The following is a 26,470-nucleotide window of genomic DNA, read 5'->3' as shown; positions in this document are numbered from 1 at the left end:
AGATCACACCCGAGCAGGCAGTACAGGGGCCCCGCCCCAGCAGATCGCAGGACCACACTCACATGGGACTCTCTGGATGACCCAGTGTGTGACCACCAGCTCGGCCAGGCACAGGCACACTCCCAGCAGCGCAGTGTACCGAGGATCGATCAGAACCTGGAACTTGTTGTCCCATCCCCGGCGCAGACTGTCCATGAGGTTAGAGCGCCCCCCTGCAGCCCCTCTCCTCCGTGCAGTAACAGCCGGAGCCATCAGAGCAAGTGTGACAGCTGCACCGGACCAGCCGGAAACAGGAAGCGGCAGTGCTAAGCTACATACAGACGGGACCGGGGACGTGCAGGCAGGACACGTAGCTCTAGTAAGAGACTGTGAGTGGCGCCGCTGATAGGCTGCACACCAGCCCCGCCCCGGCGATGACGTCACTCGGCTCAGCGCTCCACATGTCGGGCAGGTACAAGGAGTTGGAGTATTGGGACTCCCGGTACGAGGAGGAGGAGCGGCTCCTCACCGGGGGACATGAGTGGTTCGGGGCGTACCGGGACTTTGCGCACCTGGTGAGGAGAGAGCTGCGACCCCGGACTACAGGACTTGTGCTCGGTATCCACACTTACTACTAGTGTACACCAATGTCTATCAGCTGCATATAGCCGAGGGTTATTCCTAGTTTATCTGAGAGTAGGACCACCAGCGATCCTGAGATCAGGGCTGCAGCCCCGTCCTGAGTGCAGCTGCGCATGCTCAGACTCTGTTCCATTCATTGTGTATGAGACCTCCTTGTGGTGGTCAGGTATTTCCAGTAGTCCTATAGACAATGGCTGGAGCAGAAGCTGAGCGTGTGCGGAGCCCATTACTTGGGATCTCTGGTGGTCCCAGAGCTCAGATCGCCAGATATCAGCAAATTCTCCCTACTGAATAGACAAAGGATAACTTGATTTCTGGGAATAACCATATGAAGGGGCTTTCCATCATAAGAAATGACTGTGCGGTGACTGCAGTTTGGGGTACGATGCTGGGGGGATTACATGTCACCTGCTCTTGTCATTTTGCTGGAAACCGTCAGTATGAGATTTCTTATGAAGCTGCTGCCTGTACTCGTACTGCCTAGTGATGAGATGCCATAGTGTGCGTCAGTGTACTGTGAGGTGCCTGCCCGCCATCTGTGTACTGGCCCGGCGTAGGGAACGTGTCACCCGATCAGGGTCGGACTGGGGTGTGTAGGGCCCACCAAGGGAATTAATTTTAGGGGCCCACCTACAGTAATGTACAGCTCAACATTTAGGCTTTGAGACCGCGGAATTACACCATGGGTTCTTTTGCCGTATATCCCACGCCAAATCTGCATCATTTCAGCATCCTAATTCTACTAAAAGCTGCACCGTTGTTCATATGCTGCAGATCTTTCCGCACTACGATTCATTTAATCCTTTAGGGCCGCAGGCCTGTTTTCACCTTAATGCCCAGGCCATTTTTTTGCAAATCTGACCTGTGTTACTTTGAAGTTAAAAAGTGACCCCATTTTGGAATCTACACCCCCAAGGATTGACGTAGGGGGTACAGTGATCACTTTGTCCCAACAAGAGTTCCATGGTAGATGCTACACAGCCCAGCCAATCGAAGCGTTCGTATCTGCAGGAGGGGCTAAAATTCGCCCGGACCAGCCTGGCAGCGTCGCTGCCTGCCGGTCTTAGCGGCGAAAGCCTCCCGGTACCCGGGCGATTAGCTGCCCCAATAGGCAGCACAGGTCCCCAATAGGCAGCACAGGTCCCCAATAGGCAGCACAGGTCCCCAATAGGCAGCACAGGTCCCCAATAGGCAGCACAGGTCCCCAATAGGCAGCACAGGTCCCCAATAGGCAGCACAGGTCCCCAATAGGCAGCATTGGTCCCTATAGGCAGCACAGGTCCCCAATAGGCAGCACAGGTCCCCAATAGGCAGCACAGGTCCCCAATAGGCAGCACAGGTCCCCAATAGGCAGCACAGGTCCCCAATAGGCAGCATCAGGTGCCCCTAATAGGCAGCACAGGTCCCCAATAGGCAGCATTGTTCCCTATAGGCAGCATTGGTCCCCAATAGACAGCACAGATCCCCAATAGGCAGGCACAGGTCCCTAATAGGCAGCCTTGTTCCCTAATAGGCAGGCACAGGTCCCTAATAGGCAGCCTTGTTCCCTAATAGGCAACACAGGTCCCCAATAGGCAGCCTTGTTCCCTAGTAGGCAGCACAGGTCCCCAATAGGCAGGCACAGGTCCCCAATAGGCAGGCACAGGTCCCTAGTAGGCAGCACAGGTCCCTAGTAGGCAGCACAGGTCCCCAATACGCAGCACATACAGTAACTCACTGACCCGGCGTTGGCCTGTGTACCAGATACACAGGCGACAGGCTGCGATGCGTCTGACTCTGAAGAAGAAGACGACTGTAACTGTAATCCCGCGGCCGCCGTTGAGGCCTCCTGGATGGCCAGGCCCCGCACCGCCCGTCCTGCTCCTCCGGCCTCCGGGTGTGCGCAAATCACCAGTCCGTCACGCTGCCTGGGCTTAGCTCACATTGACTTGACAAGTCTGGGCAGTGGCGGTGACTCCTCCAGCGAGCTCCAGTTACCCGCCAATGCCGCACTGCGCGGGGTGTGCTGTGCTCTGTCCAGTAGACAGAGCAGAGAACGACCCAACGTATCAATGCGTGGTATCCAGCGCGGCGGGCGGGACTAGGAAGCAGAGCAAGAGTCCTCCTCTGCTCCTGCTCCTTGCCGGCTGCACTGCAGGAACATCAAAGTACCGGATCGCGGCTGTGAATCTCCCCGGTTCTGGGAACTGGCTGCTTTTTTAACAACCGCTTCCACCGAACCGGGGAGAACCCGCTGAATCCCACCCCTGGGCAGGGCCGGCTCCAGGTTTTTGAGGGCCCCGGGCGAAAAAGTCTCAGTTGGCCCCCCCTTAACACATACCACGACTCATGCCGTGGGACATCCGTGGTGACGGCCAAAAACGGACTTCTCTCTGTGTGGATCACACGGACACGCATGTGATCCAGACGGACACTTGCTCTGTGGCAAAACACGTTCATGTGATGGAGGCTACTGATTAGTAGTGTACGCATGAAAGAAGAGAGGGGAAGTAAAGAACAGAGAAAGAAAGAGAATGGAAGGAAGAACAGAGAAAGATACAGAGAGAGAAAGAAAGAACATAGAAAGAACAAACAGAGAAAGAAAGAAAAAATAAAGAACAGAGAGAAAGAAAAGAAGAACAGAGAGAGAAAAGAAAGAACAGAGAGAAAGAAGAAAGAAAGAAAGAGAGAAAGAAAGAAAAAGAACAAACAGAAAGAAAGAGTGGACAGAAAAAAAGAACAGAGAGAGAAAGAAAGAGGGGAATAAAGAACAGAGAGGGAGAGAAAAAAGGGGAAAGAACGGAGAGAGAAAAAGAGTTGACAGAAAAAAAAGAACAGGGAGAGAGAGAAAAAGAAGGAGGGGAAAGAAAGAACAGAGGTAGAGAGAAAAAGAAAGAGGGGAAAGAACAGAGAGGAAGAGGGGAAAGAAAGAACAGAGAGGAAGAGGGGAAAGAAAGAACAGAGAGAGAAAGAAAGGGAGAACAGACAGAGAGAGAACAGAGACAGAAAGAAAGAGAACAGAGAGCGAAAGAACAGAGAGAGAGAAAAAAAAGATTAGAGAGAAAGAACAGAGAGAGAAAGAAACAGAAAAATTATATAAAGATACTATAGCAGCCCAGCTCCCATTGTAGTGCCCACCTGAGACTCACGATGCAGGACATATCATGATCCACTCACATGGCCGACATCCCCGATTCCAAGGCGATCTCGCTGTCCGCTGTCAGAGGAGGACACGGTGATGGATCTGAAGCATTCCCTGAAGTGCCTCCATGGTTCCGTCACAATCTCCTACTGAAATGACCTAATTTCTGGTCAGCTTCCAGCACGTCACTTCCGGTAGAACGTTACGTGCAAGTTTTAAATTGCTCCTTGGGGCTCCGCTGTGTACTCCTGTGTCCCGCGGGGAAAGTATGCTCCCAGCTGGGGCAGTCTCTCTCTCAAAATCGGGACTGTCTCGCTGGATCCGGGACAGTTGGGACTCGGGAGGTATAGATGCTCCCCACCATACACCTCGTACACGCACGGCTCCGCTTTGTATGCCTCGTACACACACGGCTCCGCTCCGTACACCTTGTACACACGCAGCTTCACTCCGTACACCCCCGGCTCTGCTCCGCTCCATAAACACACGGCTCAGCTCCGTACACACACGGCTTCGCTCCGTACACCTCGTACACACACGGCTTCGCTCCGTACACCTCGTACACACACGGCTTCGCTCCGTACACCTCGTACACACACGGCTCTGCTCCGTACACCTCGTACACACACGGCTCTGCTCCGTACACCTCGTACACACACGGCTTTGCTCCGTACACATCGTACACACACGGCTTTGCTCCGTACACATCGTACACACACAGCTCTGCTCCGTACACCTCGTACACACACGGCTCTGCTCCGTACAACTTGTAAACCCCTCCTGACCCCACACAAGTACACACACGGCTCTGCTACATCCACCTTGTAAACCCCTCCCTGACCCCACACAAGTACACACACGGCTCTGCTACATCCACCTTGTAAACCCCTCCTGACCCCACACAAGTACACACACGGCTCTGCTACATCCACCTTGTAAAACCCCTCCCTGACCCCACACAAGTACACACACGGCTCTGCTACATCCACCTTGTAAACCCCTCCCTGACCCCACACAAGTACACACACAGCTCTGCTACATCCACCTTGTTAAACCCCTCCTGACCCCACACAAGTACACACACGGCTCTGCTACATCCACCTTGTAAACCCCTCCCTGACCCCACACAAGTACACACACGGCTCTGCTACATCCACCTTGTAAAACCCCTCCCTGACCCCACATAAGTACACACACGGCTCTGCTACATCCACCTTGTAAAACACCTCCTGACCCCACATAAGTACACACACGGCTCTGCTACATCCACCTTGTGAACCCCTCCCTGACCCCACTGTCCCACACATAAACGTTACCTCATCCATCCAGACCAGCACCATAATGACAAGCGACCAGCAAAGCAGAGTCCTGCAGCCACCCTGATCATGTGACCCCTGACTCCTCCCCTCCTGTGACCTCATCACAGGTCCTGTGCTGGCACCGCACACAAGATTACAGCCGAAGGAAGCGATGATCATTGCTGGCTGTAAGGGGCTGCGTCACTGCGTGGGTCCCTCGCGGAGGGCGCAGGATGGGGTCAGTACATGGGGGGCGTGGCGGCGGCCGGCGGGTATCCCAGACAGCGTGAGTGGGCCCTCCCATCTCGCCAGGGCCCCAGCACTTGCCCGGGTGCGCCGGGTGCTGACGCCAGCCCTGCCCCTGGGTACGAGCGACCAGTGAGTGAAAGTGACATTCGGGGGCGGGGCCCACCGAGGGATCCAACGGTACCTCGGTGGGCCAGTCCGAGCCTGCACCCGATCATGCTGCCCGAACCACGGGGACCGTAGCAAGACTAGTCCCGGCTGTGCCCCACTCCAATTGATTGACAGGTCTCTTGCCACGTACACACATGGGAGAGAGTTGTCAATCACCTGAAGCGGTGCAATGAAAATCTTGGGGTGGGGGGCTTCAAACTATACTTCTGGTGATTTTGGGGAAACCCCCAGTAAAGAGTACATATGTAAATCAGAAGAACACTATACAAGGTTTTTAGTGTTTTAACAAAATGCTCAGATTTGGCTTAAAGGTTTGTCCACTACTGGCATAATCTCCCCCAGTAACACACACTAAGGCCGGGTGTCCACGATCCGGAACTACAGCGCCTTGAATGCAGAGCAGATTCGCTGCCGTCTATTGAACGCAGGTGATCACTGAATGGTGCAGATTCACCGCGTCCAATACATTGTATGGGTGAAATTTATCTTGCAGAGACTCGCGTCTACCCTAGAGAAATTAACATGCTGCGGTCTGGACAGATGGGCCGCATGTCCGTCTCCGCAGGTGAGCTGCGGGCTTCTGTGGACACATAGTGAGCACGGGATGTCATGAAATCCCCTCCACTATGCTGTAACATCTGGACGCTGCGGGTTTGACACTGCATAAGTACACAGCATCAAACCCACAGCAATTGCTACTTGTGTACACCTATCCTTATGCTCTGCACCAGTTCTCCCAGGGATCACGTGACGTTAACCCTGCAGCCAGTCAGCACTGGCTTCACTTTCCTGGCCTTCGGATGAATCACATGCATCTGTGAGAAAGCAGTGTGATTAGTCTGAAAGCGGGGAGAGTGATTGGCCACAGGGATCTCATGACATAATGTTATACGTTCCCTGGGAGAGCCAGTGCCAACACAGCTGGGGCCGCAGCGGAGGTGGTGTGAAAGGGTATGTGCCCGCAATCAGAAACTGCTGCCTGTTTGACGCTGTGTATAAACTTACTCAATAGAATGTATTGAATGCAATAAATCCACATGGCTCAGTGATCACACGCGGATTCACCTGCATTCAATGGAAAGCGACACTTTGCACACAACGAACATGCGCTGCGTCCAAAGCGCTGCTAGTTCCGGATCGTGCGCACCGGCCTTATTATTTTACAGGGGGGAAACCTGGGGTTATCTGAGTATTGGACAACCAATTTAAAAAGAAATTAAAAAAATACAGTAATTTTGGCTGCACAGATCCTATTTCACCCCCTTACAATGCTGCCCAGTCCCTCGCCAGCTTTACTTCCTGCTGCAATGATGATGGCACAATGCAGGGACATGTGACTGCTGCAGCCAATCACAGGTGTTCACTCTAATTGCGAGACTCTTGTCAGTAGGCTTTTACTTGCTGACATCCCCTTAAAATGCTTGGTTGGGAGTGGGGCTAATCAAAGAGAAAGTCTACATGTTTTCTTTTTGTATAGTGTGCTGGTCATGCTTTACAGGTGAGGACATTTATTTGCCGCTAATTGTTAGAACCTGTTTATCTGACCATTAATAAGTCAAAGGCTATTAGTGATTGGCCATCAACATTCAAGGCAGGGAGCTGTGAGACCCCTAACTCCACGGCTGGTTATCCAGCTCTGTACACTGTCTACGTCCATCTTGTATCAGCTGACTGATGTGGTTGTGAGACCCCACTAATATTGATGGCCTATCTTAAGAGTAGGTCATGAATATTTCCCGTGGAAAGTTCTTCCACATATTTTTTTCTACATCCTATTATTCCAATAAGTAGCATTTTATCATTAACTAGTGAGACCAACTATTAATGTACCCCGTGATCATCTACCTATACAGTTTCTGCATATTTCACTGCGCTTTGTCACTTAGACCATATTTTTTTGCATGGCAGCTGCTGCCACCTGTCAGTATGAACGGTGCCGATGTGTCTGTGCTCTCAAAATAGCGCATGTGCACCGTTTCCTTTTCCCATGGCTCGTGTATAGCAGCCATTCAAGTGCTGTCTAGGTGGATATGCAGCCATTTCTGCCATGAGAAACATTGAGTCACATACCTAAAAATACAAGGGACAATGACCTTCCCAGCACCTCAGGAGATAAAACCTACACCGCGAGGTCTTCTCCAGAACGTATACACGTGTCTGCACATGGTTTAGCTTGTTATCCGAAGTCATGTGGCAAGGCACGTGAAAGGGAACAGCAAAGTAATAGATGTCGACCATTGCACTAATAGACCAGTCTTCTACTGGATACTGCTCAAGAACCAACACAAATGGTGGAAAGAAAAAAATAGGTGAAAAAATGTAGTAGATGTGAACTGCAGCAATAATGCATCCAACCATATAGCAACCACATGTTAAAACCAGAAGGAAATATAATTAGAAGCAATACAAACCTCAAAGATAACGAACAATGTACCTGGGGAAAAAGGTTTAACGAGAAATAATGAAGGAAAAAGTGAGCTGAGTAAATATTCTAATAAAATAAATACATCAGCCTGCTAAGAGAAAAGCCGACAGGTAACTTACAAGTGAGACATAGTTTCCTTCTGGTTGATCTTGGCGACTTGATGGATGAATGCTGTTTAGGTAGCTCGATCTTGTGCAGGCCTAGATAGGTCAACCAAGGTCTTCACCGCAGTTGCCTTGATTGTAGCAAGTCATCAGGTTTCTTGTCTTCTTCGCCTTCTTCCTTCTATTCTTCCAACCATGATGTCCTTCTCCAGTGATTGAGTTTCCAAAATAAGTGTCCTCAAATAGGGTTAAAACCATTTAAAAACGCTGATGCAAGGTAAATGGCACCAAACTTATCACTACTGGTTCATAGTTTACAAATCCAAAGTTGTTAGCAAGGCTTTGGAATCGGTGTCTATTTTGGTGGAATCGGTATAAAATGGACAGACAAATAAAATATATAATAAATTGGGTACAGTAGTTCAGTGTAGGATGTGCAGTAAATGTTTTCATAAGAATTTGGGAAAGTTATGAAATGTCCTGAAATGTTCTGTTCATGATCTAAGGATCTCAGCTTTTAGTTGAGGTGAATCTGTGCTGCACTTTATGCACATGCTTGGTAGTGAGGCAGTGCTGTGGCATTGTAGTTGAGATGAATCTGTGCTACACTTTATGCACATGCTCAATAGTGAGGCAGTGCTGTGGCGTTGTAGTTGAGATGAATCTGTGCTGCACTTTATGCACATGCTCAGTAGTGAGGCAGTGCTGTGGAGTTGTAGGTGAGATGAATCTGTACTACACTTTATGTACATGCTCAGTAGTGAGGCAGTGCTGTGGAGTTGTAGGTGAGATGAATCTGTGCTGCACTTTATGTACATGCTCAGTAGTGAGGCAGTGCTGTGGAGTTGTAGTTGAGATGAATCTGTGCTACACTTTATGTACATGCTCAGTAGTGAGGCAGTGCTGTGGCGTTGTTGTTGAGATGAATCTGTGCTGCACTTTATGCACATGCTCAGTAGTGAGGCAGTGCTGTGGAGTTGTAGTTGAGATGAATCTGTGCTGCACTTTATGTACATGCTCAGTAGTGAGGCAATGCTGTGGAGTTGTAGTTGAGATGAATCTGTGCTGCACTTTATGTGCATGCTCAGTAGTGACGCTGTGTTGTGAGTTCAGCGTCGGAGGTTTGGCTTACTGACTCCACGATCCTGGTTGTTAGATGGTGTCCCAAAGTAGTGGAGAATCGTCAGGACAATGCTGCCGGACCAGTAGATCTGTAGTACGAGAGGGAGTGTGCCTGTAGGAGTGATGCAGTTGACCAGGGAGCCTCGGCCAATGGCGTCTATGGAGATGGGTGCAAGGCAGTGAACAGCGTGACGTCAGTCGGTGAGGTACGGAGGCTGAAGAGGTTTCAGAAAACACTGTTTTCCTTGTCAGAGGGGACTGTAGTTGTAGACGCGCTATAAATCCCTCAGCATTTCCTGGTAATTGGTATACTGTGTGTAATCTAGCACTGGAATAGCGCGTCTACCAGCCCCTCTGACAAAGGAAACAGAATTTTTTTTTTCTGAAGCGCGTAAGGAAATTTGGATCTCTTCAGCCTCCGCCTGTATGCTTTTAGTCTGACTAGTAGAAAGTTAGAATTGGCTCATAAATTCCACAGTGATGTGTCCATCCTAACAGTTTTTATTTTCTGTCCCCCTGTAGGCTGTGGTACAAGTTCACTGAGTGCCGAGCTGTACAAGGAAGGCGTGAGACCACTTGTCAGTATCGATTACTCCCCAGTATGTATCAAGGAGATGGCACAGAGAAATGCCAAGGTGCCAGACATGAGCTGGATGGTCATGGATGCCCGGCACCTTCACTTTCCTGATGGAACATTTGACCTGATTATTGAAAAAGGAACTCTGGATGCCATGATGGTGGATGAGAAAGACCCATGGAGAGTTACCCAGGGCACCATTACTCTGGTGGATCAAGTGCTAAGCGAGGTAAGATATCTAATCAGGTAAAGGCGAGGTTCACACGCTGCAGAGCTGGTAGGCAGTTGGGGTACAGGGGCAGTGGTAACGGCACACTCAGTGTGAAGTGACTGTTATACTGCAAGTAAGTGGCTGCAGGGAGAATAGAACTTCATTTTCTTCCTGTAGCAGCTGCTCCCTTAACACAGGAAAACATAGTTAAATTCTATTTACCTGCAGATTACGGCTGAGTTCACATGTCGCGGTTTTTTTTGCGGCGGTTTTAAACACGTGATTTTGCGAAAAATAAGCATTCCATGCAATCCTACGGGATTCCGCAATGCTGTGCTAATGCTGCGTTTTTTTCCTCGGCGAAATCGCTTCGCAGTAAAAAACGCAGCATGCTCATTAATTTAGCGGAATCGCGGCGATTCCACCCACATAGGAATGCATTGTTCTGCTTGCTTACCGCATGTGGCTATGCACACCATGCGAAAAGTAAGCAGAACTTTTGCGGATGGTACCCACGGTCCGGAGGAGAGGAGACTGTCCTCTGGGCTTTGGGTACCATATCCCTGTAAAAAATAGAATTAAAATAAAAAATGTTATTCTCACCTTCCGGCGTCCCGCGCAGCCTTCCCGCCTCTCTCCACGCTCCTGGTCCCAGTAATCCTTTGCGAGAATGACCGCGATGACGTCGCAATCTCGCGGGAGCGCGACGTCTCGCGGTCATTCGCGCAAAGGATTACTGGGACCGCGAGTGTGGAGAGAGGCGGGAAGGTTGCGCGGGACGCCGGAAGGTGAGAATAACAATATTTTTTTTTTCATTATTTTTTACATTTTCTTTTACTACTGATGCTGCATAGGCAGCATCAGTAGTAAAAAGTTGGTCACACTTGTCAAACACTATGTTTGATGAGTGTGACCAACCTGTCAATCAGTTCTCCAAGCGATGCTCCAGATTGCTTGGAAAACGCTAGCATTCTACAAGCTAATTACGCTTGCAAATCTCTAGTTTTTCTGTGGGAAAATCGCGGGAATTTAAAGTGCGATTCTCCCGCGGAATGGAATTCCGGAATTCTCGCAGTAACTTCTGCTAGAGTTCTGCTACGTGTGAACATAGCCTAAGGCTACTTTCACACTAGAGTTTCCTGGAGCTGCGGAGGGATGCGCAAAATGCAACACGGTGCGTTTGGCGCAGGACGGCGCGCTGGCAAACGCATACCTGCGCACGGCCTGCGTACCCCATGCTAAAGATGGGGTACACAGGTCACATCCAGCGTCATGCGCCCATAGGCGGAGCTGACCGGAGGAGGTGCGGCCATGGGCGGAGCTTCATGGCAGCCGTGTGCATCCCTCCGCAGCTCCAGGAACCTCTAGTGTGAAAGTAGCCTGACAGTATGTCTGCAGATAAATGGCATTTTTGAAGGTGATAGATTCCATTTGAGCAATCAAGTGGGGCACAAAAAAATTCACTGACAAAGTGTATTTGGTTTAAAAAAAACAAAAATTAATAAATTATGTCTCAACATTACATGTAACAGGTTTTTGCCACCTAATCTGAGAGCAGCATAATATAGCGACAGACCCTTATTCCAGCGATGTGTCACTTGCTGGGCTGCTTGCTGTAGTTTTAATAAAATCGCTGACTTAACAGCTAGAGATTGTCACTAGTGAACTAGTAAACCTGTTGCCATGTAATCCTAAATATTCATGAGTTCTGTATAATCCCACCACTAATTGATAGCTTTCTGCCTATGCACAGTGTACACAAATAGCTGTCAATCAGTGAGCATGGGTTATACAGAGCTCTGCATTCAGAAAACTGGTAGATCTGCAGCACACGAAACAACGATAAGTTAAGATCTATGTGCCGGACACAGATCTGCATGACAATCTGCCTCCAGAGTTTATTTTAACTGAAATGCGGTGTTACCAATGTGAAAGATGTTATCACTGCCAGTCTGTTCTCCTGATCTTACTGGTGAACTGTGTGATAGCGCAATACAGCAGGAGTGAACTTTGTCTCATAACAAACAGTTTTTTGTAGTAGTTGTCCTCTCACTGTGCTGTTAGCACTGCTGCTGAGCTGTGCCTGATTGCAACTAACACAGTACAGCAAAGTTGCACCTTGTCTCATTAGAAGCACATTTGCAGTTGTTCTCACATGTTATCAGCTTCGCTGTGCTGTCCCGTCCCCCATCCACCACTCTAGCTGCCTGTGAGATGGAAGCTGAAGAATTATGAGAGGACAACTGCTGCTGCAAATGTTTGTAATGAAACGAAGCTTACCTCTGCTGTACTGTGAGATCAGGAGTGCACATGTCAGTTAGCATATGGCTCAAACCGGTGATGCCCCCTTTATTTATAAGAAGCACTGGAGGTAGATTCTCAATGAGATCAGAGTCCGGCCCATAGATATTAACAGCTCATTTACATATTCCAGAGAAATCCGGATTTTTCTGATAAGACCTCAGATCGCAGATATCAATGTATTATTTTATTCAACTCTCGATGACCTGCATACCCATACAGACAGCTTAGGAGGGTTGATCCTACTGATAGATTCCCTTTTAAGTATATAGTATTAGAAAGCCGCTTTGAATAAGAGCATCCGTAGAAGCGCTCTAAAGCTTTGGTGCTCCGATGTATATGAATTGTTACCGCATACTGGATATAGAATACACTTTGTAACTTTGAGATACTTGGCACATAAACTCACAACATATATCTGCTATCAACCTCTTCAGGTGGGACCCTACACTATCAGACTTGCCACTCCTGGGTCTACGGCTACACATTTAGTGAATGATCCAGGCATTAGGCGCTCAGTTAGAAACCGTTTAGGATAGATGGGAAGAGTGCAGGACCAAAATATTTATGCAGTCGCCCCTCCCCAACATGAACGATGCAATAAACAGGACTGATCAGGATATCCTGCCGGGTGCTGTGACTGTAATGCAGTAGTATACAGGCAAACGCATGCAGCGGCGCTCTGACCATGCATGGGCCCACGACAACCGCAATGTAGGAGTACAGCCTATGGCTGCGTTCATAGAATGTGTTCACAAAGTGATAATTGTAGCCTGACATGACGATGGGAGGGAGAGACGAGACGGCTGCAGGGAGAAGGGGTAGATGAGCTGATAAGCTATGGTATAGGGGGCTACAAAGGAAATGACATGAGGGAGGACACAAAGGACAGGGCAAGGCGCGATTCACTCTCTTTGTCCTCAGACCTGCGTAGGGAAGCCAGTCGGGAGCTCAGCAGCTGTGCCCCTATAAATGGCGCAAGTTGCTCAGAACCCATGCGATCACTGACCGCAGTGATGAGACTTCACCATGGCAGCCAAATAACTGGAGCAGCGGCGGAGACATTGCACTCCACCTTTGGAGAATAAGTAAAGCAGACTTTGCTTTTTTCATAACCTACTGTACATATCAAGAAAAGTTTTCTGAAAGTGGACAACCCCCTTTAAGGGCTCCTCGTGTGGTTGTGCCAGAAAACCCTACATGTACATCCAGACATGGTCTTACCTACAATGTCCTATTACTGTATGGTACCGCATGAAACATTCCCAGTGGTAATCATTGCACGGAATCCCAGTTATGCCCAACATGGAATGCTGTAGGTTACATCCTGTCTTACTGCACTGTGCAAGTGGGATTTATTCCCCACAGTAGCAGCACATCTACACACTGCAGGAACCGCAAGCAACGTGCTCTAGATAATGGGGAGTGTGAACGTTCTCCGTGCTTCTCTTTATTGGGTGTGGACTTTATCTTCTAGAGATCTGGTTTTGCAGACTGTAATGAGAAATCATCTTCTGAATGTGTTTTTTTTTTTTTTTTTTTTTTTTTCCTTCCATAAATCAATAGTACTGGTTGTGAAAAGAAGAAACTTTGTATTATAACTTATTTGAGCCTTCTCCATCCTCTTGGACAATTCATTCTCTGAATTCATGGGTAAAATCTGTCTTCATTGAATATACCATTTCCCATTACGTAGATCGGAGATGGCAGTTGGTGCTCGTAAAGTTCTATGGAGACCTGTAACTGTCGTTTCAGGAGAACTTGCAGCAGATTGTCTGCCTCTAGCTCCTCCTATATGAGCACCATCTGCCATCTCAGTAATGTGAAAATCTGTCTTCACTGAAGTCAAAATTTGCCCATGAACTGAGTGTGAAAGATCAATCCGGAATGTGAAAGAAGAAAATATCTGAATAAATATATTACAAACGTTATTTTTCATGTGTCCTATTGATTTATGAAATAAAAATGAAAACGACGGTTCCTCTAATCCTTGTCCTTGTAGTGTGTTTGGTTGTGCACTAGGTGGTGCTGTGCTTGTGTGACAGTCCCATACTAGACATGTGTTGCCGTGCCTCACTTCTTGCTTTGTATTATTGCTGTTTATATTCTCACTTATTTTTTCCTCTATCTACTTTGGTAAAAAAACCTTCACAACATGGCTCAAGGGCCACGGCAAGTATCCCGGGCTGCCTATTAGCTGTATTGTGACTATCTACCCTCTCCTACTGTATCCTCACCCATCCCTGTAGACTGTGAGCCCTCGTGGGCAGGGTCCCCTCTCCTTATGTACTTGTGTGGCCCTTGTCTTACACATGTTTATTACACTTGTCTATATTTCCCCTTTTCACATGTAAAGCGCCATGGAATAAATGGCGCTATATAAATGCATAATAATACATTACTCTTTTTTCCCATTTTTCTGCATGCAGCCTGAAGGACGGCGATGTGTAGTGGCACCCAGGTGATGTTTTATATTGTCTGCGTCCTGAAAAGTCACGTTTTATTAAAGATCTATATTTTATAGAAAAATGTTTTAGTTTGCAAATCCTGAAATAACGTAACATTTATATAAACTGCTCCTTCTAAAGGGAACCTGTCACCAGGAAAATGCTGTCCAATCTGCAGCACCTTGTTATAGATCGGGGTACATGAATATCCAGTTTTGTGAGAAGAGTTGGTAATCTGTGTTTTCATCATGAAATCCTCTAGATTTGAGGTTTTGGGTCCAGTGGGCGGGCTTATCACTGACTGACAGCTGTTCCTGTGTGCATTCTTAGCTGTCAGTCACTGATAGGACCGCCCACTGGACCCAAGATCCCTGAAAGCGCAGAGGATTAAATGATGGAAACGGATTACTACTGAATCTTTTCTCCTAAAGCCGTATATCCATGTCCTCTCTATAACATGCTGCAGAGTGGACGGCATTACCTGGGGACAGGTTCCCTTTAATGCATCTAGTTACATGTTGTGTTTTGCCATGGATGGATGTATTAGACAAGCAGGAAATGGCGCTAAACTGTCTGTGTTTTTCAATTATAATCTAGGAATATCCAGGATTACATTTGTGAAGTTGAAAAACACCCTTCAGAAAATGTTTCCATATAGAGGCCGTGGCATGATCTGTGGCCTCTTGTCTGCCAATAGAAATGATAACGCTGGATCTTTTATTTTAAATAAAAAAAGCGGCACTAGAAATCTAGCCTAGAAGACATATATGTAAATCAGGCGTCACATGCCCCTCCTTCTGGGCTGATTTGCTTATAGTTTCTAGGATGGATTTCTCATGATTTGCACAGTGACCTGTGCAAAGAAAAAAAGTGCAATTTTTATTGGAGGACAAGTGGCTATAAAGCCATACCACGACTTCATAAATAAAACCCGCTGACGGATTCTTTTATTTAAAAAAAAAAAAAAAAGCCTAGTTTTCATTCGGACTACTTCCCATCCCAAACTCCAAGAAATGCTAGTGGGAGAGGACAGCAGAAAATGGCTAGACTGTTCCAAGCTTTTCTAATAACGTATAAGCAGCTTGTATAGCTATGATCTGGAGGTCTACAAGACCCCCAAGGAACAGAAGGCTGCAGGGAGTGCAAGCACAACACCACTGGACAGTAGCTAATTGGTCAAACCTAACCGATGCATCATGTTATAGAGCACCGCTTCTCCTACTGGGCGGGACTCTGCTCAACTGTCACTAAATAGCCAAAAAATCTTTATATATATATATATATATATATATATATATATATATATATATATATATATCTATCTATCTTCTGTGTGGTGCAGTTATGTCACTATGGACCCAAATCTCTGAAGAACTAAGTCATATGCCACACATTTCACTTGCCAATAGCTCATGCAGTATCTCGTACCCAGCTACACCCATCTACTGTTCCGATAAGTCTGGTCAGACAGTGGCATGTAAAAGTTTGAGCACCCTTGATCAAAATGTCAGTTATTGTGAACAGTTAAGCAAGTTGAAGGCTAAATGATCTCTAAAAGGCCTAAAGTTAAAGATGACACCATTGCCTTTGTAATTTAGAGAGAGGGAAAAAAACACTTTTTGTAGCCAGAGCAGATTTTTTTTTTTCAATTCTTCTTTGAGGGATTTTCAGCTTTTTTACAGATGGTTTTATGTTTACATCAAGAATTTGTTGAAATTTCATTGAATCCATTCTTCTCTAGTCGTCTTCTACTTTGTGGGCCTCCACCATTTTCAGCTGCTTAGAAGAACCAATGGCTGCTGTATTTGGCATAAGGTTAGGGCAGTCTCACAGTCAAGATAATTCCGGTACAGGAAAAAACAGTACCGGAGCTATCCGTGTTCTTGTGGATACGTGGTAGATCCATGTCGCAACAGTGTGCTGCATCAGGACCACACGGACGGCCGCCGGGGAAGAAGCGCTACAGTAAGCGCTGTACCCCGGCGGCTGGTGCCGAACGCCGCTGAATGAAAACCCGACGTGAGGTCGTCCTCTGTTTGTGAACCAACCCGGCAAGACTCACAGCTGGGGGCTGCTATTCTCAGGCTGGTAAGGGGCCATTGATCTTGCCCCCCCCCCCAGCCTAAAAACAGCAGCCCCCAGCTGCCCAGAAAAGGCGCATCTATTAGATGCGCCTATTCTAGAGCTCTGTCGGGTTCTTCCCACTTGCCCTGTAGTGGTGGCAAGTGGGGTCATAAGGGGTTAAGGTCACCTCTATTGTAAGGTGACATTAAGCCCGGATTAGTAATGGAGAGGTGTCAATAGGACACCTATCCATTACTAATCCTAGAGTTATTCAAGGGTTAAATAAACGCACACAATAAGAACAAAGTATGTTAATGAGATAATACACTACACGGTTTTAAAATCTTTATTATACTTCTATTTCCATATCGAAGCCATCGATCTGTAAAAAATTATAAAATAATAAACCAAGAATATCCATACCTGTCCGGCGCTCAGTCATGTCTCACGGCGTAATCCATCTCGGGGGTTAATCAGTTTACAGCCGGAGCGCTGCTAATGCAACCTCTCTGACTGTAAACTACTAGGGAATGAAGGAGAAACTACGCGCAGGCTCAGTAACAAGTGGTGACGTCACAGAGCCTATGCGCGCTGCTTCTCCTTCATTCCCCAGTAGTTTACAGTCAGAGCGGTTGCATTAGCAGCGCTCCGGCTGTAAACTGATTAACCCCCCGAGATGGATTATGCCGTGGGACGTGACTGAGCGCCAGACAGGCGTGGATATTGTTTGTTTATTTATATGTTTTTTACAGGAGAACGCGCTGTGTAGTGTATTCTTTCATTAACCCCTTAGTAATGGAGCCAATTTTTTAAATTCTGACCAATGTCACTTTATGTTGTGATAACTCTGGAACGCTTCAACAAATCCCATCGACTTTGAAATTGCTTTTTCGTGTCACATTATAATTTATGATATTGGTAAATTTAGGTCGATAAGTTTTGTGTTTATAAAAAATTTCTCAAATTTGACAAAAATGTAAAAAAAAATGCAATTTTCAAAAGTTGAATGATTATCCCTTTTAATCTAGATAGTCATATCACACAAAAACATTAATAAATAACATTTCCCACATGTCTGCTTTACATCAAACCATTTTTAAACCGCTAATTTATTTTGTTAGCCTTTTAGGACGTTTAATAATGTAGCAGCAATTTTTCATTTTTTCAAGGAAATTTACAAAATTTATTTTTTTGCGGGACCTATCCAGGTTTGGAGTGACTTTGGGGTCCTATGTATTGGAAGACACAAATGTGATACCATTTTAAAAACAGCACCCCTCGACATATTGAAAACTGCTGTCAAATAGTTTATTAACCCTTTAGGTGATTTTCAGGAATTAATGCAAAGTGGTATAGCAGGAATGAAAAAGTGTTTGTTTACCACCTAAATGTCGCTAACTTCTGAACTGACCACTAGAGCCGTGAGACTCTAAAGCCCCCGTCGCACACAGCGATCTCGCTAGCGAGAACACTGCTGAGTCACAAGTTTTGTGACGCAACAGCGATCTCACCAGCGAGATCGCTGTGTGACACTTACCAGCGACCGGCCCCCCTGCCGGGTATCGCTGATCGTCCTGGAATGGCCAGGACATTTTTTTTGATCGCTGGTCTTCCGCTGGCCAGCACGCATCGCTGCGTGTGACAGGCGGGAGACCAGCGATCATCAAGCTGGCGCTGGTAACTAAGGTATATATCGGGTTTCTAAGCGGCGCCAGCGCTTAGAAACCCGATGTGTACCTAAGTTACCAGCGCGCTGGTGCAGGGAGATGGTAACCAAGGTACACATCGGGTTTCTAAGTGCCGCGCGCTGCTTAGAAACCCGATGTGTACCTTGGTTATCAGCTCCCTGCACCAGCGCGCTGGTAACTAAGGTATACAGTGGGTAACTAAGCGACGTGCGTCGCTTGTTACCCGTCTGTCACTGGTGCTGATCGCTGCTGAGATCTGCCTGTTTAGCAGCTCACCAGTGACCATGTAGTGACACACCAGCGATCCTGACAAGGTCATATCGTTGTCGGGATCGCTGGTGCGTCGCTATGTGTGACGGAGCCCTAAGGCCGCTATTTGGCCATGTACTGCTATGGTAAACATCAGGACCACACAATCATAATCTCGGTGTGTCAATTAGATTAAAGCAGAAGCCCCCACAATCTATTAACCATTTATTAGATGTCACTTTTGACAGCAGCAACTAAGGGGTTAAACAGATCTGGATGGTGCCAACACTAATCATTTGTGATACAGCAAGTTGTCAGCTATAGTGTACAGCTATCTGCTGCTGGATTGTCACCTGTATGGGGATGCTATTCTCTTATATCTCAGGGCAGTAAAAATATGTATTGGCTGTCTTTAAGGGGTTAAAAGACTGTTCTTATTGTGTGTTTATTTAACCCTTAAATAACTCTAGGATTAGTAATGGATAGGTGTCTTATAGTGATGGGCGAGTAGCATCATTGCTCGGGTGATCTCTGAAGATTTTGGAGTGCTCGGAGATTTAGATTTCATAGTCTTATCTGCATGATTTGCGACTTGTAGGTAGCCAGAATACATATGGGAATTTCCTAACGAACAAGCATTCCACACATGTATTCAGGCTGTCTAGCAGTCGCAAATCATGTAGCTGAGGCGCAAACTAAATCTCAGAGCACGCCAAAATACTCAGAGACTACCCGAGCAACGAGTATACTCGCTCATCACTAGTGTCTTATTGACACCTCTCCATTACTAATCCGGGCTTAGTGTCACCTTACAATAGAAAGGTGACATTAACCCATTACTACCCCACTTGCCACCACTACAAGGCAAGTGGGAAGAACCCGACAAAGCTCCAGATTAGGCGCATCTAATATATGCGCCTTTTCTGGGCAGCTGGGGCTGCTGTTTTTAGGCTGGTGGGGGGGGGCAAGATCAATGTCCCCTTACCAGCCTGAGAATAGCAGCCCCCAGCTGTGAGTTTTGCAGGGTTGGTTCACAAACAGAGGGGGGCCCCATGTCGGGTTTTCATTCATTCTTTCTCTCCTGCTCGCTGTTGCCAGCAGAGCAGGAGAGAAGAATGACAGCTGCGTTCAGCACCAGCTGCCTGGGAGCAGCTTCTCACAGTAACGATTCTTCCCTGGCCGCCGTCCGTGTACACCAGGGGTCTCAAACTGCATTCTTCAAGGGTCACAAACCATGCGTGTTTTCAAGATTCTCTTAGCATTGCACAAGGTGCTGGAATCTGTGCAGGTGATTAAATTATCACCTGTGCAATACAAGGAAATCCTGAAAACATGACCTGTTTGAGACCTCTGGTGTACACGGAGGACAGTGTGAACTGTTCTCCGCGTGCCGTGTTCAGCACGTTTTGCGGACTATGCCATAGAGGAGGCTGGGAAATTTCCATCTCCTGGCATTTCCTAACAACGATAGTGAACAAGCAATAACAGGCTAAAACCTTGGTCAAAGTTATCTGAGCACACAAATCTCCAAGGATGCCCAAACTTTTGCATCGGCCCATTTTAAAATGTTAAATTTTTTTTTTTTGCTTAAAATACAAAGGAAATGTGTCATCTTTAATAACTTTATGCCTTTTAGAGATCATTTAATCTTCACCTTGCTTAACTGTTCAAAATAACAGCAATTTTAACCAGGGGTGCCCAAACTATTACATGCCACTGTAGGTGTAGCTAGTTTAGATATATCTCTTGTGTGTCATGATATCTCCTTGTAGATTGTGCACCAGTGTTAAAACCTGTGAGATGTGAAGACTGTGTGGGAGGAGGCTATATGGCTTATTACAGTGATAATTATGTGCATTTATAATACCTCCTCCATTCTCTTGTTTTGCTTCAAGTAGACATAGTATATGTCAAAGGAAAGTTTTCTTTTTTTTTCTTCCATTTTTAAAAAGGGAAAAAAATCAGAAAATTACCTATTGTTTAAATCAGGTTTTTGCATTGCATATACTTAAAAAAAAGCCTTTTTTAGATCATAATCTTTGTTATGAAAGAAAAATAAAATCTTACGCTTGTCAAAATGGCCACTGTTAATTCAGTAAGACTTTTCAGCAAAGCGCCTTCTCATCAGAGACGTGATTACAATGACAGGTACTATCTCTATACTAAGCTGATCATACAGGATCCATGAGTCACGATAGGTGACCCTGCTTCCCCTCCTTTCACAATGACCCTTGCTCACGCTCATTAGATGCTTCAATACAAAAGATATGCTCAGTCTGTTCACTGTGGCTATGTACATGTGGTGTTTCCTGAAACTACAGGACGTTCGCCTAAAAAAAAAAAATAAAAAGTGGCCAATATGAAAATTGCACTATTTCTGGTTTTTTTTTTTTCAATAAAAAAATCCCCCCCCCTAAAAATAAATAAATAAATATTTAATACAAAAAAACAGATTTAAATAGGTCATGTTATTTTTTAAAGAGACGGTAAGCAGTACTGACCCTGCAAAACTCCTGACAGTGCTAGACTGAAGTCCAGTAATGGCGTCTAAACATACCTTTGTGTAGGGTTTTACCCATATTATTAATGAGCAACGTTTTATTTGAGTGCACTCCTGTGCCGAATGCCGTCTGGACGTTCACTAACGCTAAACTCCACTGTGCAGTAAGCGCTCCTCACCCCTACTCAAAAGCTACAACTGTTACTAAAGGCCCATTCAGTTGTGCCAATCGGCTAACGAGTGTTCTGAATTACTGGCCCTTGTAAGGGTATGTGCACACGTTGTGGATTTGGCCCTGCGGATCCGTTGCAGATTTGCTAATGATGTACAGTGCTATGTTATACCATGGAGAAAAAACCCGCTGTGCACTTGCTGCGGAAAAATCCGCACAAACGCAGCAGTTTATTTTCCTCGCCATGTCAATTCTTTGTGCGTATTCCGCAGTGTTTTTACACCCATTCCATTATAGGAATCCGCAGATGTAAAAACGCAGGGGAAAACCGCAATAAATCCGCAGTAAAAACGCTGGTATTTTGACCTGCGGATTCTGCACACGAATCCGCAATGTGTGCACATACCCTTAACTTGTCAGCAAACGCCTGCCGAATTAGCAGAATGCTGACTGGGTCTTGGTTCTCTACAGCGCGTTGCCCCATGTTAGTAGTAAATGTGTTGCTGATGACGTGATTCTGTGTGGGGAGAGATTTAACTCTTTGATCCTTCTGTTCCCATTGTTTTTCGCCGGCCCATGTAATCAGGCCAGTAAAGGGCTTGTATTATATGTGGCCCGCAGCCTTACTGAGGGCCCTTCTGGGGAGCACCCACAGAGCACTTCTCCTCGAGGTGCGTATCAGATTAACTCTTCACTTTCTCGATCATGCTGCTGCTGAAACTCCACATGAAGGTATATGTAAACACCTTTCCCAGGCCTCCTATCTTGCGCAGTCAGCGGCTTTGCGGGGTCAGAATCGCCGAGACCCTCTTTAAGCTATGCGCTTCTGCCAATGTGGCCTTAGGTACGCGAGATTGATGACCTTTAACCTTTTATTTTGGGGAAAGGTGCAGTTCTTGATGCTAAACAAATCTATTGGCTCTGTTAGTTTCCATGGAGACGAAGGCCGTATTGAATGTTGTCATGGAAACAAAGCTGCCTCTAGGCTTTTTTTTTTTAATTTGGGCAGACACATGCTTCTCTTTCCCTCCTTGCGAAAATACAAGTTTTATGAGATTCCGGATTTCACATCCCTAATCCCTTGACAATTCAGTGCTCTGAACTGGCTCTCTCCTCTCCCAAGTTCTCCTTCATGTAGCCGGCCTCGCCATTAATAATTCCGCTCCTGAAAAGTTTGTGCTCCTCTAAGAAACTAAGCAGAAGCTGTCATGTTACAGTCAGAGTTGTGTTTTCTTGCCAGTTGTTGTTGCACGTGCTGCGCTCCATTCATCATTGCTTTCCATGCAGCTTCTCTCCTTCTAACCTCTATGTTTACATTGTACAGGTGAGTCGGGTCCTCGCCCCCAATGGCTGCTTCATGTCCATCACCTTCTCCCAGCCACATTTCCGCTCTCGTCACTATGCACAGCCTCAGTACGGCTGGTCTGTGTCGTGTGACTCCTACGGCAGAGACTTCCATTACTTCTTCTATGCCATGCACAAAGGTGGACAGTTGACCTCTTCGGACCTTGAGAGAGGACGGAGTCTTCATGAGTCACATGTGGATCTGGAGCAAATGCCAACTCTTCTAGAATGTGATGATGAAGATTTTCTTACTAACATCCAAATATAATTGAAGAATGGGAAGTGCGATGTAGGAACATTAACGAGGAGTAATGGTTTATATAGGATAGATTGAGCCATAGTCCCCATTGTTTATGGCAGTGAGACCAAGTACAGGCGCTCCGCACACCTTGGCATTCTGCTGGGATTGTAAGCCTTGATTTCAGTTTATTGGACTTTTCTGCAAAGCCAGACCCCATTTATACACATGTGGTCCAAATTGTTGGTACCCCTCATTAATGACAGAAAAACCCACAATGGTGAAAAATAACTTGCATCTGGCAAAAGTATTAATAAATCAAAAATCTATGACAATGAACAAATTAAAGTCAGACATTGCTTTTCTGTTCCAATATTTTTTATTAATTTTAAAAAAATTTTATGAGGGAGGGGGAATAGGGTACAGAACAAAAACGAAAGACAGGGATATCCCCAAAAAGTGGGGAAATAGACAAGCAAACATACAAACTGTACATACAATGCAGTAGTTCCAAAGCAAAATATTATATAATATCAATAATACACAAATCAATTGTTACTTAAATACAAACCTGTAAGACAATGACAAATGCAAAGATACTTGTATGACCATGCTTCCACTGAATTTTTAAAAAAAAAATAAAACTCCTGAAATAGGCCTGGACAGAAATGATGGTACCCTTAACTTAATATTTTGTTGCACAACCTTTAGAGGCAATCACTGCAATCAAACGATTTCTGTAACTGTCAATGAGACTTCTGCACCTCTCGACAGGTATTTTGGCCCACTCCTCAAGAGCAAACTTCTCCAGTTGTCCCATATTTGAAGGTTGCCTTTTCCAGACGGCATGTTTCAGCTCTTTCCAAAGATGCTCAATAGGATTTAGGTCAGGGCTCCTAGAAGGCCACTTCAGAATAGTCCGATGTTTTCCTTTTTAACCATTCTTGGGTGTTTTTAGCTGTGTGTTTTGGGTCATTATCCTGTTGCAAGACCCATGACCTGCAACTGAGACCAAGCTTTCTGACACTGGGCAGCACATTTCTCTCTAGAATCCCTTGATAGTCTTTTCTTGATATGCTTCATTTTTCCGTCTCTGAACATAGAGCTGATGTGCCTTGCCAAAAAGTTCCATTTTTGTCTCCTCTGTCCATAGAACATTCTCCCAGAAGCTTTGTGGCTTGTCAAAATGTAGTTTGACAAATTCCAGTCTGGCTTTTTTTTTTCCAGCAATGGTGTCCTCCGTCGTCTCCCATGAAGTCCACTTTGGCTCATCAAGCTGCTTGGAGATGGTCTTATAACTTTTAAAATGTTTGTCTATAATTTTCTTTCTAATCTCCTGAGAACTCTTTCCTTCGCTTCCTCTGGTCCATGTTGAGTGTGATACTCACCATGTCACCAAACAGCACAGTGAGTATCTGTAGCCCTCTATACAGGCCCACTCACTGATTCCAAGATTGTAGACACCTGTGAGGCTCATTAGTGGACACGCCTCGATTTAACATGTCCCTTTTGTAACATTATTTTCAGGGGTACCATCATTTCTGTCCAGGCCTATTTCATGAGTTTCATTTTTTTTTTAAATTGTGGAAGCATGGTTGAAAAGCAATGTCTGACTTTCATTTGTTCATTTTCATAGATTTTTTTTATTACTTTTGTCAGATTCAAGTTATTTCTGTGACCATTGTGGTTTTTTCTGTCACTAAACGAGGGGTACCAACAATTTTTTCCGAAAAGGAAACATTGTTTCATTCCGTTTTATCACTTTTTGAATTCCTGAGGTAGGAAGATGTGTCCCAATGTAGAATTATCAGTCCAGCAGATTGTCCTGCTCAATTTCTGTAATTCCCTTAAAGGGAACCTGTCCGCAGGATTGTTCACAGTAACCTACAGACAGTGTCAGGTCTGTCTTTGAAAATACTTGCTATGTGCTGAAATGGAAGCTGGGTGCAAGTTTGTAAAATGTTTTGGTTTTTTTTCCCCCTTTGTTTTTAAACCTGGTGCGAAGTGTAAAAAAAAAACCTGCCATTCCTTCATTGTTCCTTATTTCTTTGTGACAACACCAAAAATAGTTTTTTTTTTATGCTTTCACATAATAAAAAACGTTTTATCGAAGTCTTTTGTTACTGTATTCCTAGAGACACAATTTTAATTTCTCCTGACACCCTCTGTAACGGCACCATGGGAGGCTGATCGAACACTATAATGATGACAGTTAACACAGAGGTTAAATTGCTCCTTTTCACCTTCATCCCACACATTTCATTTAGAAACCTGGAAACTGAAATGTCATTGTTTCCAGGTTGTCGGTAAGTTCCACCATTCCATTATTAGGGTAAGACTTTACGACTGCAAACATCAACCTTCAGAATTCCTATTATATCCCATATCCTTCTCATGTACCAGCAATTTTACAGATTTGTAATCATTTGGAACCAGCAGATTTATTTTCAGATCACACTACCATTCAGATAATCTTCAGATCACCATATGTTTATCCAAACCATGGCAGAGATAGTAATGTTTCTCAGGAATTAATGTGATGCCTCAGTGGGACAATCTTCTGGTAGTAGCTTGGTCTTCACCTCTTAACCCCTTCCCCACATTGGGAGTGCTGTTATGTACAAGCTTAGGTCCCCATGTGTGGAGCAGGCTCAGATGCGGAGTTCACAACATACCCAGCAGATACCTAAGCTCTCAATACTGCTGTTAAACACTTAAAGGAATATGTTTTCGAAAAGTGGACCTCAAACATCACCTGTCCTGTAAAAGAACAAAATCTGACAATACTCGCCCTCCCCGGGTCCAGTGCCGGCTCGCTGCTGTAGTCTATGTTTTGGCTGCAGAAGTGACATCACGTTGACAGTACAACATTTAGCCAATCATTGGCTCATGGCACCTATCTTAGCAGAGCTCAACGATTGTCTGCAGCGGTGTTGTGAGCGTTTATCTCGACACTGAAGAATTTTGAATGGCTATAAATGGACCTTGGCCTGCTGAGTTGCAGATGTTCAAAACCTGAGAGGATTAAATGGGTAGAGTCCTGTATCGGATCTTGAGGAAGCGATCACTACAGTCACAGCCAAAGTGGAGGCCCTAGGATCTGATTCTGCAACATAAAAATAAGATGGTGGACTTGGTAACTTGCCTGCACTGGAAAATCATCAAACTCTTTATCCTCACCCTTCTGTGATGAATGGCCACACAGGACTGTCATTTGAGCTCTGGTTACTGTCAACCCTCCTCACACCTTTGTCGTAAAGCTGCTAAATTATTGTGACTGTGATAAGACATTGGCACTAAAATCTAGGTAGGGGTCTACACAGTGTCATAGCACAAGAAGTCCAAACCTTTCCTGATACCTCTCCAGAGGTTTTCAGGAGACAACCAAACTTTAGCAACAAAAAAAATGCTACTATTTATGGATGTGGAGGCAACAGTGATTCCAGAGGTGAAAGGAGCACTTGGAGCAGTGACCTCTAAGTTGAGAAAATGGCTACAGCAGATCCCAGGAGCAACATCTGAGCTCTCTGTCCAGAAAAGCACAATACTGGGAACAACTAAGATCCTGCGC

At 45.8% G+C, this 26,470-nt stretch overlaps 2 protein-coding genes across 4 annotated transcripts in view; one reads left to right on the top strand and one right to left on the bottom strand.

Moving 5' to 3' along the window:
• ALG3 (ALG3 alpha-1,3- mannosyltransferase) overlaps positions 1-397 on the bottom strand; it is an 82,814-nt gene extending 82,417 nt beyond the window's left edge. Inside the window, exon 1 of one of the 2 annotated variants that reach the window (XM_073589249.1) lies at positions 63-397. In XM_073589249.1, coding sequence (XP_073445350.1) covers positions 63-252 — 190 coding nt within the window. In that variant the 5' untranslated portion in view covers positions 253-397. The remainder of the gene's footprint in view (positions 1-62) is intronic. The other variant, XM_073589250.1, reaches the window with a different exon arrangement.
• On the top strand, positions 336-25,011 carry EEF1AKMT4 (EEF1A lysine methyltransferase 4). 2 transcript variants are annotated; one of them, XM_073589252.1, is made up of 3 exons: positions 336-447; positions 9,631-9,914; positions 22,642-25,011. In XM_073589252.1, exons 1-3 carry the CDS (start codon positions 414-416, stop codon positions 22,927-22,929), a joined length of 606 nt encoding a protein of 201 aa, XP_073445353.1. In that variant the 5' UTR covers positions 336-413; the 3' UTR covers positions 22,930-25,011. The 2 variants fall into 2 exon arrangements, with proteins under 2 accessions (XP_073445353.1, XP_073445352.1); XM_073589251.1 differs by having other exon boundaries at positions 376-597.
• The last annotated feature ends 1,459 nt before the right edge of the window (positions 25,012-26,470 follow it).

This window comes from Dendrobates tinctorius, unplaced genomic scaffold, assembly GCF_039654945.1.
Source record: "Dendrobates tinctorius isolate UK_male_01 unplaced genomic scaffold, ASM3965494v1 ptg000107l, whole genome shotgun sequence".
NCBI lineage: Eukaryota > Metazoa > Chordata > Amphibia > Anura > Dendrobatidae > Dendrobates > Dendrobates tinctorius.
The sequence above is the reverse complement of the archived record's forward strand: the minus strand, read 5'-3'. Positions and strand labels throughout refer to the sequence as shown.